Source organism: Triturus cristatus, chromosome 1_2, assembly GCF_964204655.1.
Source record: "Triturus cristatus chromosome 1_2, aTriCri1.1, whole genome shotgun sequence".
Lineage (NCBI taxonomy): Eukaryota > Metazoa > Chordata > Amphibia > Caudata > Salamandridae > Triturus > Triturus cristatus.
Genome location: NC_140580.1, coordinates 101304047 through 101318198, shown reverse-complemented (window position 1 = coordinate 101318198; position 14152 = coordinate 101304047). Strand labels below are relative to the sequence as shown.

The 14152-nt window shown below is 43.9% G+C and overlaps 1 protein-coding gene across 1 annotated transcript in view; it reads left to right on the top strand.

Moving 5' to 3' along the window:
• Positions 1-12181, top strand: part of DENND10 (DENN domain containing 10) — a 192989-nt gene extending 180808 nt beyond the window's left edge. The window contains exon 9 of the mRNA XM_085602954.1: positions 11773-12181. Within this exon, the coding sequence (XP_085459080.1) occupies positions 11773-11949 (177 nt within the window). The 3' untranslated portion in view covers positions 11950-12181. The remainder of the gene's footprint in view (positions 1-11772) is intronic.
• Positions 12182-14152: the final 1971 nt, after the last annotated feature.

Sequence of the window (14152 nt, the reverse complement as noted above, 5' to 3'; positions counted from 1 at the left end):
CCGTTCTTTTGTTGAAGCGTATTCCTGTGATCTGGTCGTTGTTCTGGAGTTCTGATGTATACTTCTTCCTCATCTTGTGAATGTCTAGATCCGAAAACTTTAAAGCAATACTCCTGTGTGCTGGAAGGTGGAATCGTGTGGCTCCGTGCTCACGTAGTTACGCTACAGAAGTGACGATCGTAGCCGCATATAAGCGCCACCCATGCACGGTGACATCAGTTCTTTCTTTCTTCACCTTCAGACATGGATATTCATTTCTAGACTTTTTTTCTGAAAAATGTTGTCAGTGTGCAAGGGAAAATGTCTCCCCTAAGACAAAACAGTTTAAGCTGTGCAGTGACTGGTGCTAACAGATGTCAGCGACAGACCCTAATGAAGTCTATCTCTGGTGCCTGGGGTGGGAGCACGATTCCAGGGCCTGTGATGACGACTGCACCTATAGGAAGCTGGCTCTCTATATATAGTGGACCAAAATGAGATACACTTTGTAGAGAGACCAGGCAACCCTTATTGGTTTACAGTGGCAAACATGATGATAATAATAAATGCTCTCATTTGTGGTAATGTGGGCGAGCAGTTTAGGCTTATCGGAGTGTAGTGCTAAGCTTTTGTGGTACTCACTAAGGCAATAAATGAGACACACACTCAAGAATAAATCCAAGACCAATGTAGAAATATAATTTGTATTTTTATATAAATTTTGATACCAAGAACTTCGTTGTCAAGTAAGTACTTTTTAAAATATAGGTTTTTACAAGTAAGTAAAAGGTTCATTTAAATGCGTCTTTACCCAGCAGTGGTTTCCTATTGTAAAAAAAAGTCATATGTTGCATACAGTTATTTACGGTCTGTTTTCAGGGGATCTCCATTAGGAATAAAGGTTGTAGGGGGCCAAGGTCCAAAGTATCACCAGCAGTTACTCATTACCTTCCGTGGGGTGTCAGGGTGCAGAGGTGCTGGTCGGGTTGGTAGCTTTGCACACTATGCCGGTGGAAAGAAGGGGGTCACCTAAAAACAGGCTGCATAGAGGCACAAGGAGACCAGTCTGGGATCTCCCAAAATGGGGCTCAGGTCACAAGGGTCATGGTAGCAAGAAAAAACAGTCTATTCTTGGGTGCCCAGTCTGGGACGCTCGGGTGTGGAGTAGATAGGTCAGCTGGTCAAGGTGCGTTAAATGCCCTTGCGTTTGTCGGTGTCGCCGGGTGAGGGTGCAACAATCAGGACAGCTGGGCCATACTGGAAGTGTCTCTCTGTGATTCTGACATCCCTTGATTGCTGCTTGGTAAACATCCAGATGAGGAGAGGGAGGGAGCCTAGTAGAGGAGGCCCCTGACAATGGAGACTGACCCCCACACTGAATCCAGTTGATTGATGAACATTTGCCCGGGCACATTCCCTCAATTGCCCCCCAATTGATAGCTTAGTGATACAGACCCACAAGGGCGGAAGACAGAGCAAAACGTTGGACAACCCTAGTGTACAAAGATACAAGGTCAATTATAAGCGACACGCCTGGGGGGAGGGGAAGATGGGGGATCAGTTGTGGGTGGGTAAATGTTGAACAGAGAACACAAGGACTGATGGCAGCAAACTCTGTGGATTAATAAAGAAGTCTACTGTTCTACTATTTATGCAAGGGGATGCCGAGGATGGTCATTGGGCCACCGAATTGGGTTTTTTCATTCCACAATAGGGAGTAATGAGCAACTATGACAAAGGTTTTCATCCATTTGTAACTGTAATCAGTAATCCATTATTGTATGCCTGTTTAAAACCCAATAAAATCTGTTAAAGAATTATGGCTGCTTGGTCTTGGTGCAGTGGGAGTCCGAATTGGACTCCCACTGGCTTAGCTTGCTGCTAGGGGTCCGGTACCCCGGGTATTGCTGCTGTGCGGCTCTGGTTGGTCCTGGTGTCCTCTCACTTGGGCGGGGGGGGGTGGCAGATCTGACCTTTTGGAGCACAGTCACCCCTTCCTGCGCAGCTGCTGCGTCTGGCTGGCCTCGGAGCTGCCTGTTAAATGCAGGGGAGTAGTTCCTCTACTCCAAGGGAGGTTGCGTGCAATTTGTGAAGGACTGGCAGTCTGCTGGGGTTCTTGGCAGGTACTCAGCTCCAGGACGAGTCACTTAGTCACGATTGTCGAGACTGGTGCAGGCAGGGTTTGGTGCCAAAATGTGGCCTAACAGCTATAGCGGTCAACCTCGGAGCTGAGAAACCGGGTTCGAATCTCGGCAGGGACGCTCAACATCCTGTGATTCTGGGCAAGTCACTTAATCTCCATGTGTCCATCTGTAACGCAACTGGTGTTCTTGTAAAGCGCTCCGATACCTTCAGGTCTAGTTGGCGCTATATAAATCTCCCCCCAAGGCTTCAGTTCTCGCGGCTCTTCTTTGTCTGCTTCTTCTGGATCCGTTTAATCGGAGTTCCTGGTATCAGGGGTGCCACCTGAATACTCAATTATGGGGTGTTAAGAGGAGTGACAGGTAGTAACCAATCGGCTACTTGCCTTTAGGGTGACTACACCCCCTGCGAGTTTAATTCCAGCAAAAACCAAGATGGTCGAATTCTAGTTTTCATGTTCAAGTCAGGTGACCCGCCTTAGGGGTGGAACTAGCCTGATAGGAACACGCCTATTGACTAGCTAAGTTTCCCACCTGCCCTGGTGCCTAATGGGCCCAGTGAAGGAGGTGGCATTTCCCCTGTCTGGGGGAAGCCTGGGTTGCACATCAAAGGCGGCAAAGGCCTTTTAAGCCTCCTGTCTTGATATGCTGATTACTTAGCCATCGTGCTTTGAGGAGGTGGCAACACCTCTGGCCGGTGCAGGCATTGTTTCTGCCCTCAGAAGGCATGGGCCTCTCACTTGCAGGGGGTCAGAAACCTGTCTGTGGCTTGCAAGCTGGTCTACTCCAGTCAGCCAGTACACTCAAGGTTGGTAGGTTTTCGGGGTACCTCGAAGGTACCCTCTGGGTGCATTTATTAATAAATCCATCACTGGAATCAGTGTGGGCTTGTTAATACGAGATGTTTGATACCAAACATCTTTAGTTTCAGTGAAGCCTTCATATAGCTGGGAAACATGTAATCACCAGTGCCCATTACATATACTCAAGATGGCTTCCCTGTTCACTGGCAATGTCCAAGAATCACCATGGACATGACAGGGGCATATCTGCTCATGCAGATACATCCTTACAAGTAATATAATGCACCCTGCCTTAGGGCTGTAAGGTCTGCTGTAGGGGTGACTTGCTTATGACATGCAGTTTCTGCAGACATGGCACACAGGAGATGTGCCATGTTGTGTCTTCACTTTTCTCTGCACCAAGACACGCAGCCTGCAGTAGCAGTTTGCATGAGTGTGGTGAGGGGCCCCTTAGGGTGGTACAATACATGCTGCAGCCCTTAGCCTCTTTAGTCTCCCTGCCCTAGGTACCAGGGGTATCCTTTACTAGGGACTAATGGGGGGGTGCTAAAAGATATTGTCAATTGGGGGAACAGTTGTACAGTTTTCGGAAAATAGATCTGTCACTGGGGACCTGGATAGCAGGAACCCAGTGCACTTCTGTCAAAATTGTATGAAATACCAGGCAAAACGTGGGGGTGACCATGTCAAAAGGGGCACTTTCCTACAGCACCCAGACACATGAATCCTACGGCCATACGGGACAGCAAAACCTTCACCAAACAGAAGACTCCACGCAGTGACCTCCAAAGTAAAAAAACTCCCCTGTTCCCACAGCACATCATCGTCGCAGTCTTTAGGTAACTCCCCAAAAAAAAGCATACACACTGTAAGCGGGAATTGAGTCATGCAACCACCCTCTAACTCTAGAGAGGGTGCAAGGTTATCAACGTGCCACCTGGTCTTGCTTCCGATCTCTATCATAGCTGATCACAAGTCTAGTCCTGATGCATCCCAAGTTTCCAGGTCCATCTACTATGTTGCAGAAAGTGGAGGCCTTTAGGAAGTCCATGCTGTGCAATTTTGGCACTTTATAGGTTCCCTCTGACATACTGCATAGAAGCCATGGGGTACTCCAGATGAATGTTTGCTAGCAGGTTTGCCCTCAGTACCATCTGTGCCCCTCTAACCACCTTTTGAGGTCAGCACCAGCTCTGGTGCAGATTTTGTTTTCGGTGCCACCCTCTGCACTGGTTCCTTTCGCATCCAGGGCACTCCAAATACCTGAGGAGGATTCACAACCTATTGGGCTCTCCGACTTTCCATGACCCCACCAGTGAGCAGCTAGTCTGCAGCCCTTCTGATTCCGATACTTTGCCCTTGCCACGCACTAGGGCCAAGAAGTTGCAGAACCTTTTTGGCACTGACTCGAATAATGGCAGTTGTGATGAGGGGGTGATATTATGCTCCATTATGATGACGAAAAGTGGTATGAAGAACTACCAGCAACCTAGATACTTTTCCAGACACTGGTCTTGTTATGTTATATTACTGTCCATTTATAGAGTGCAAGTAAACTAGACGGTCTCTTGGCGCTAGGTAACTAATCATCCCCTCTTAATGGTAAGCCTGTCTGAAAAGCCATGGTTTCAGAAGTTTCCTAAAAGTAACAAGATCAGAAGTCGAGCTGAGGTCCAAAGGCAGGCTATTCCATACTCGAGGTGCGATAACTGCAAACCTACGCCCTACAATCCTTTGTTTTTTCCAAGGGGGAATCGCCAAAAAGTGAAGGTGGCTAGATCTTGGTGCTCTAGTAGGGCAGTATTTTGTGATCCGGGACCTCACAACTGCGGGGTAATTCATGTAAAGGGACTTAAAGACCATATAACAAGATTTAAACATTGATCTCTGTATGACTGGCAGCCAATGAAGGTCCATAGTTGCATGGGAGATGTGGCTCTATTTGGGCAGAGTGTATATCAGTCGAGCAGCCTGGTTTTGAATTAGCTGGAACCTGCGCAGGAGGATTTTGGGAAGACCCAGGTAAATCGAATTGGCGTAATCTATTCTAGACATAACTAGAGCTATGATTACTTGGATCAGAGCCTCCCTATTATGGACCTTTTTATCTTTTTTATGCGACGTAACTTTTAGAAGCTAGCTGAAGTCACGGCATATACCAGCTGCTTGAAGGAGAGTTCCTCATCGATTATAACACCCAAGCTTTTTGCTGCCTTTTTAGAGGCAGGAGTAGAGCTCATCTCGCTAGGCCAGAACGATGGGAAACAATAATTAATCTTACTTTTTGTAATAGTTATCTCTGTTTTATCGAGATTCAACTTCAGATGATTGCTGTTCATTCAATCTCGGATGAAAAGCATAGTATCCTGAAATAGCTGTCGATATGTCTTGTTTCTCTTCCTGCCCCTGTCACTGAAAAAAGCAAACTACGAGACCTACAACTCCCTACTATGAAGGTGAAGTTTAATATGCGGTCAGAGTTGCTCAACTCTTGTCAAGCACCTACAGAACTTCTATTGCCATTTAATGAAGACCTCATGTATACCCCGTGGGCAAAACCTTTTTCTGGATCTCCAGCCAATAAGTAGGTCGATTGGCACCATTGACCAGCACCAGGCGAACCAGACTTCCTTAATCAACATCCTTCAACAGAAAGTTTGGTGGTGCAGGTTTCCGCTATTGGGGTTAATCCTAATGCCTTCCCGCCATGCATCCTGATTGGGATTCTGAAAGTATAGAGACCAATTGCAAACGCATCTTCTCTTCTATGAGTTTTGCTTTGCAGTCTATAAATGCCAGCTTTCTCTTAGGTTCCATGCTATCATCATCAATCACCTCTAGACAATGGTGAAACAACTCGTATTGCTGGTTCCACTATCAATGTTCTAAGGTCACAAATGACTCCTTTGCAGACTCCTCCTTTCATCTAAACCTTTCTGGATACAGTATAGTTTTATGCCTTTCCCCTCCTGGCAGAGTCCAGGACATTTGGATTATGATCCCTATGTTTCAGTCTCTGTCGTGGATTTCCGTGTGAATTACTTTGAAGCTGGTGGGATTGTTGGCCTCCTGCATTCTGCTGGTGACACATGCCTGATGGCTTATGCGGGCTCTACAGTGGCACCAGAAGTCCAGCACCAAGGGAAATGTGTCAGATCCTAAAGTAGACCGCAAAAGACCTGTAGTTGTGGCTGCTGGAACGAGATTGTGTCCATGGCAAACCCCTCTCCTTAACCCACCCAGACTTGACAGTGATGACTGATGCATCACTTCTGGGTTGGGGGCCATCTGGGAAAGGTGAAGATCAGAGGTTGCCGGCAGAGGCCCTGCTCCACATCAGTCTGTTGGAGCAGTGGTTAATTTGCTTTGCGTTGAAGGCGTTCTTCTTTGAGACCCTCACTACTGCTCAACGAGGATCTTAATATTTACCAATGCTCAAAGGAGTGCTACATCATGCTGATGACATTTTTAAAGACCTCATAAAATCCCAAATAATCACACCAAGGGTTGGCAAAAATATAAGGCAGCACCATCAGATTCTATATATATTAAATGACAGTTAACAACTAACTCCTTGGTAGTAGCCATTGCAAGGAAAAGGGCTAACTCACAAACAACTGGGGACGCACCTCCCACAGACAAAGAGTCAAAACTCACTGACCACTCTGGGAAACGAGTTGCAGCCCCATCTGCAAATCATTTGCGAATTGCCAACAACCAAGCCTTTTTGGCACTCTGACAGGACCCACTGGGATGAAATGGAGGAGCTCCTCCAACATCTCCCAGAGGAATACAAAAAAGGTTTTCTGCAATAGTTAATGAGGGGAAGTTAATCACTAATAACTTCATCAAGTGTGTGCTAAATTCCGCAGACTGCAGCGAGAGGCATCAATACCAGCCTTCTCTGTAGACACGCTTGGCTTCATGGCTCGGGTTTTAAACCAGAAGTACAGCAAGCAATACTTAATCTTCCCTTTGAACAAAGAACACCTCTTCGGGCCACAAGCAGATACAGCCTTTGAAAAGATGTAAACAGACACAGAGGTAGAAAACTCTATGGGGGCCCTCCAAGCTCCCACCTATCATGGGTCTTTTCATCATCCAACTTTCAACAGGGTGCCAGATCTGCCTTTACTGACACTACGGGATCCTCCTACAAAAACCAAGGAAAGTCTTCCACCTCTAAAAGCTTCTACAGAGGATCATCTAGATGCAACAAATATAAAGTCTGCGGTTGCGGAAATTCTACCCGTACTGCAAGTACAAACACTAAACAGTGACTTCCTAAACATTCCGCCCCGAACATCTAACACCTGTTTGGGGAAATCTTCAAAACTTTTACACTGCATGGAAATCCATCACATCAGATCAATGGGTTTTGAGCATTATCCAACATGGTTACTGCCTGGAGCTCATTACCACTCCTTCAAATATTCCTCCCCACAAGCACAAACTTGGTGGTGTACGGACATTACACCAACAAGCCCTCCTCAAACAAGAGATTTCAGCTCTTACTCAAAGGAGCCATAAAGCCAATTCAGCTTCAACATCAAGTAATGGGGGTAAATTCACGATACTTTCTCATTCCCAAAAAAGAACCGCTCACTTTTACCAATTCTCGACCTCAAGCCCCTAAATCACTACATCCTATCGGAACATTTCCACATGGTCACCCTTCAGGAAGTGATAACATTGCTGCTGCGAATGGGAAATCCACTCTTGAATCCTCTTACCATACTTTCACAAGTGGGGATTTCTGTAAATAGAATTGTTTGCAACCCTAGAGAATGCAAAATGCCTAAACTTTGCATCCAGGTTCCCACCCCCACTATCCAAAAGCAATACTCTATGGATTAACTGGTCAGGGATATTTGCCTACCCTTTTCCACCTCTCCTACTACTTCAGTTTGTGTTCAGAAAGCTCAGGCAAACCTCCCTCACCACAATTCTCATAGCTCCAACTTGGGCTCATCACCCATGGTTCACCATTCTACTGGAACCCTCAAAAGAAACTTCCCCTAAACCCGTACCTTCTCACTCAGTAGCATGGCGAAGTCAGACATTCCAATCCCAAGAAATGAACCTTGCTATATGGCTCCTGAAGTCATAGACTTTGGGTATCTTAAACTACCACAACAATGTATGGATATTCGTAAAGAGGTTTGTAGGCCTACAACTAGAAAATGCTACGCTGTCAAATGGAAAAGATTTGTTTTATTTTGCAAGCATCAAAAAATAAACCCTTAGATGCCCAGGTACAAACTATTATTTTTTATCTGCTGCATTTTCAAATCTCGGGTTTAGCCAACACGTCAATACACCTACACCTTGTCTCAATTGCAGCCAATCTACAAAACAGACGTGTATCTTTATGCAAAATACCAGTCTTTAAAGCATACATGGAGGGACACGAGTAATTCCCCCTACACTTCTGCCCGCTCCAGCATGGAATCTCAGCATTGGACTAACCAGGCTCATGGGGCTTCCATTTGAACCACTACATTCCTGCCAACTCCAGTACTTATCTTGGGAAGTAGCTTTTCTAATGGCTATCACTACTCTCGCGTGTCGGTGAGGTCCAGGCCCTTACCTTAGAAGAACCATTCTTCCTACTCCGAGACAGTGGTGCTCAGAACAAACCCCAAGTTTCTTCCCAAAGTAGTCTCTCCTTACCATATTAATCAATCAATAGAATTACCTGTATTCTTTCTGCAACCTGATTCTATTGGGGAAAGAGCTCTTCATACTCTTGACGTTAAAAAAGCTATAATATATTATTTCGACAGAACCAAAGCATTCAAGAAAACAAAGTAATTATTTGTTGCTTTCTCACCTCCTCACACTGAGAACCTAATTTAAAAAAAAAACAATTCTAGGTGGATAGTCAAACACATTCAAACTTGTGATGCTAAAGGACTTTTACCTGTTCCCCCTTTGGCTCACTCAACCTGTAAAATAGGAGCCTCTATGGCATTTTTTGGGAGCATTTCCATTGCTGACATTTGCAAAGCAGCAACATGGTCCACACCGCACACCTTCACAAAACATTACTGTGTGGATGTTTCAGCACGTCAACAATCCAATGTTGGTGAAGCAGTACTTTGTACTCTCTTTCAAACAACTGTAACCCCCACAAGCTATCAACCTCTTTAAGAGAAGGACTGCTTTACAGTCTATACAAAGCTTGTGTATCTACAGCCACACATGCCTCAAACGTATTTTGTTACCCTGTAAGCAGCTGTTCTTGGCATGTAGTGCTATTGATTCATAGGCGTCCACCCTCCTCCCCGGATGCCTGTGTAGGGCACAGTTTACTGCTTTGTTTTACCTTAACCACATTACTAGCATGGATATCACATTGCTAATACTTACTCTAACTCCATTCTCACCGGCCGGTGTCAAAACAATATAACAATGGAGCCAATGCCCATGCGCAGTATCACCAAAAGGAGGAGTCACACAGCCTCGTGACTCGAAAAACATTCTTCAAACAAAAACATTAGATGGCGGATTCATGCAAAGCATATGAATCTACAGCACTGCATGCCAAGAACAGATGCTTAATGAAGAAGTAACATAATCCTGCTTGTGGATAGCTCAGTGGGTTACTACTTTTATCACAAAAATCCGTTTGTTTTGTGCAGTTCATAAGTTACAATCCTAATATGGCACAGTGACCTATAAACTGCCATCAAAGAGCTGCATGAAAACTGCATGGTATAGGTTAGAACGTTATATTTGTATCCCTAGTCTTTCCTTATCCTAATGTTGCCAAAATGGGTTTGTTTGGGTAGAAATACATTCATGTTAGTAAAGCAAACCCCAACCAGTGTGGGACATTTTAAATCCTGAGTTTCTGCTTCCCCAGACCAAACACTCCAAAAATATACTGCATACTAGTATGGATGACGTGATTCCAACTCCTTGTTATCCTCGTTGTCTTATGCAACATTTCCTATAGACTGGTTTACATATGTATGATTTTTTTCTCTGTAAAATGTTTGTGTGATGTAAAGTGCTCTGACATCCGACACTGGCATATGTCCTCCATTCAAGTTACTGATTCTGGAGAATCTTCTGTCGCAGCAATGGGTCAGTGTGCTGCACCTGGGCCTGTGAAATTTGCATGTCCATGTTTGAAGATTGAGAGTGTTGGCAGTTTGTCTCATTTGGTGGACCTCCTGATGTCTTTGTCTTCGTGGCAGCGAGGCGTTCCTCTCCAAAATCTCTGTATGCCAGTTGTTGGACACATTTGTGATTTTCTATGAGCCCGACAAATTGATCCACTGCAAGCCAAGTTGTCTGACGTTTTGTTTTTTGTCCATGGTTCAGCAAGGCTTTGCTGTGGGCAGTGTTAAAGGCTATTTGTCATCTTTTTCTACTTTTTGCAGTTGCCATATCAGCCGGTTTTACTTATATCACCTGTTGTGGTGAGATTTTTGAAAGGTTAGCAACACTTGTTCCCAGCAAAACCCTTTGTGATGACACAGTGGGACTTGTATTGAGTTCTCCCCTTTTTTGATGGGCACCTCTTTTGTGCCACTGCCCAGGTGTTCATTAAGTCTTCTGACATTGAAAGCGGTCTTTCTCATCGCTATAACATTGGCTCGGTGTGTAAGTGAGCTGCAGGCTCTTTCTTTTCGGTCTACCCATCTTACACAGCGTTCTTTGCAGATAAGTTCATGTTGATGACCTGAGCATCTTTTCTGCCGAAAGTGGTCACTCCATTTTTATTTTGGGCAGATTATCACCTTTCCGGCGTTCTTTGCTCCACCTCGCCCCTCTATAGAGGAAGAGAGACTTCCAGAGCCAAATCTGCTACCACTGCCTTAGTATTCAGAGTGCCTGCCAAGGATATTTGCCACATGGTTACTTGGGCGTCGTGCATATGTTCACGAAGCACTACTGCCAAAGTGAAGACTCTGCAATTCGAAGTATCCATCAGAAGAAAGTTAATTTCCTTCGGTAACAATCTTTTTAGTGGGTGCTAACCGCGGATTCCTCACCAACCCTCCCACCTCCCCGTTCTATGAACTGGACTCTCTTTCTATATTAAAAGGTCCCAAATTAGAGATCTGCACACTAGTCATGCAAATCTGCTGATAGGCTGTCTGCACCTTCAGCGCTTAAGAAAGCAACCGACATCCGTGCACATGGGTGGCGCATGTACATGGGCCCCACTCGTCACTTCTGTATCGAAACAACATCTGCGCAAAGCAGCACAATGCCATCTGCCAGCACACAGGAGAACTCCTTTAGAGTTTCTGAATTCCAGTGAGGAATATTGACAAGGAGAGTACTCTGTGGGTAGATAGGATATCCACCTGAAAGATCAATAAGTAACTTGTTCTTTGGAGTTTCAAACTATTTTAAATTCTTTTTTTCTTCATACATGCAACATACTATGTCAAGAACAACATAACCTCCAGATGGTGGATATTTTGTGGAGCACTGTGGTCTTCCGGACAACATCCTCCTGAGTCGTGTGGACTCTGATTATTGGCAGCAGCCAAAAAGTGTAATTTCTTTCAACAGTATGCTTTTCCAAGTCCAACCACTACATTGTGAGATATTGCACAGAATCTAGTTTAAGAATAGCCTTTTGTTTTTTTAATTCTCTTTTGACAATTTGGCATATATAACACAAAGTTATCACATCTACAGTTACAATCATTAAAGTTCAAGAATAGCCTTAGTAAGCAATATTATTGTTACAGTTAATTAACTTTTCCTTTTCTACTACCCTGACTAATTTAAAGAATCCCATTAATTGCTCATGTGACCGTGCCTTTAAATGTGGACTACTGAGTTAATAGATGGGTAACTTTTCATTTTTACTCTTTCCCCAGGACATTTCCTTAAAAACTAGAGAGATTCTGACCACTCTAGCATCGTTTGCCAATGCTTCTGCGGAGAGGGAAAAGCCAACCATCAACTTTGAGGCACTGAAACAAAAGCGGTTAGCTCCAGCAACTGAAAACTTCCTCTATCACCTGGCAGCGGCTGAGCAAATGCTGGAGACATGACGATGCTTTTATAAAGCAAAGCATTGGACCAATAGCAAATGTGACTCATTCTCAAAAGCAATACCATGTTGTGATTTGTGCCCGGAAAGCACAACACATCACAGCAAAGTGTTCTCAAACAACTACCTTCCAGGCATTAGGACACTGATAAAAAAAAAAAAATCTTTTTTTGGCCTTTGTTTCAACAGGACATTTGTGTGCCTTTTCTTGTTAATAAATACTTTAGATTCTTTCCTCTCATTTATCTTTTTTTTCCCTTAAATTTAGGAACACTGTCCAGATGACTTGTAACTCAATATTGTGTGCTATACCTCTCTTCAATAGACAGGTGGGATATGATATGCTACTGAGGCTGCTTGCCCTTGAACCCCTTAGTTACGCCAACTTAGCAGGTATCATCATGGCATGTACCACTTACAAATTACCATCTCTTACACCCATACAATGTGTGAACATTTCACAGATCAGGACTTGTTGGTAGAGTTTTTTTCTGTTTAGTGTTCTACCCTGGGGAAAGTTTTGTTTACCGTTGTCTAAACAAAATGAAACTCTCCTTTAGTTCTACAAACATTTCAAGACCTGCCTCCTCCCTAAAAATCTCCTATGGGACTACCATCAGGTATTTTATTCTTCATTTACATTTTTTTATGAACCATTTGTGGTGTGTGTGTGTGTGACCGTATGTAACACAGTATAAGAATAGGAATCACTAGTAATCAACAATACATAACTGAAAACAATTGAGTAGGACGGTTTTGAAGAAAGAAATTATTTGGATAGAGAAGGATGTTGGAGAAACGTCAGCAGTTTCATGCTAACAAGGATTTTTGGAGTACAAAGGGAAGTGGGAGAGGATGAAAGAACACTACTGTTGCTTGAGTGTTAAAATAGGAAAGAATAGAAAATGTTAAGTTTGGAGTATGCGTTGTAATTTAAATGGCTTTCTTTATTTTTCTGAAGTTGTGTCTGTATATAAAAATGTTCGAAGATACTTACAAAGGAGAAAAAAATGAATAGCGCATTAAATGTTCACCCGCTATAGGTGAGCCTGTTTTTTTTTTTTTTTTTGGGTCTTGAATGCACCCACGTTTTCAGTGCTCCCTAATAGCATGCCTCAAATCACACCACTGGGACAGGACAAATCTAATATTCTGCTAAGTAGATCTTGAACCTCCCTAACAACATAGCACCATAAATTGAGGGGGAAGGGTTTTCTTTGTTATCAGGTAATGAAAAATGCCTAACATTTGGATCCCCTTTTTTCTTCTGTTAATCTATGTTAAATGCTAAATCAATCAGCCGTTCAATATCATCAGAAGAGTGGAAATGCTAGGAAATTGTGTCTATCTACTCCTTCAATGTTATCTAGATAACCTGCCTCTGTAAGGCATTCATCTTGGATCTAAGAAGCAGGTGGACCAGTCGGTACTCATCGATCAAGGTTTGCGCTCCTTTACTTGATTCAGTAGTATTTTTAAACTTGAGGCCCATGACAGCTGGGCAATTTGTGTGTGGTCTGTTCAACCTTACGAATTAGCCCCCATACATGCATGAGAAGCAGCCCTGTAAGCCAGAAAGCTTGCCAAAATGTGCCCAGGAATGAGAATACTACCAAAATGTGAACCGACAGTGTCCTGCAAGGAAATTGGACAAATTCCTACAACGCACAGAACTAGCACCTGACTCGTGAAGACACACTATAAACTCACAACATACTGGCTCACCCGGAGGTCAAATATTTGGTTAGTGCTTAATTTGAACTGCTGGTAACACATTTCTGAGTGCCATCATTTAGTTCTTTTCAACAGACTTTGATCCAGAGGAAGAGAAAGAAAAACACAACAGAAAAAAGGAGGAGAAAGAGGAATCATGAATGGAAAATAACCTGCAAGAGCGGTGATGACACATGAGGTGTAATCAAGACTAAGCAGCCTTGTTATTCGGCACCTGACATTCATCAACGTCAACTGCAGGTTTCTGAGCAAATCTTTGGGCCTTGGCAGTTAATCTTGCACAAAGTAAGCACTGCATTTGGTCATTTAAAGTAAGCATCATCACTGGAATGTGAACTGGAACCTACTGGAGCATGAAGCCCAACAACAACAACAATTCACCAAGTCATTGAGTGCTGTCTCTGTTGCCTTTTTCTTGTCTGTCATGGCTGAACCGACTTCTTGATGGTTCCTCATCTTGTACTGGTAAC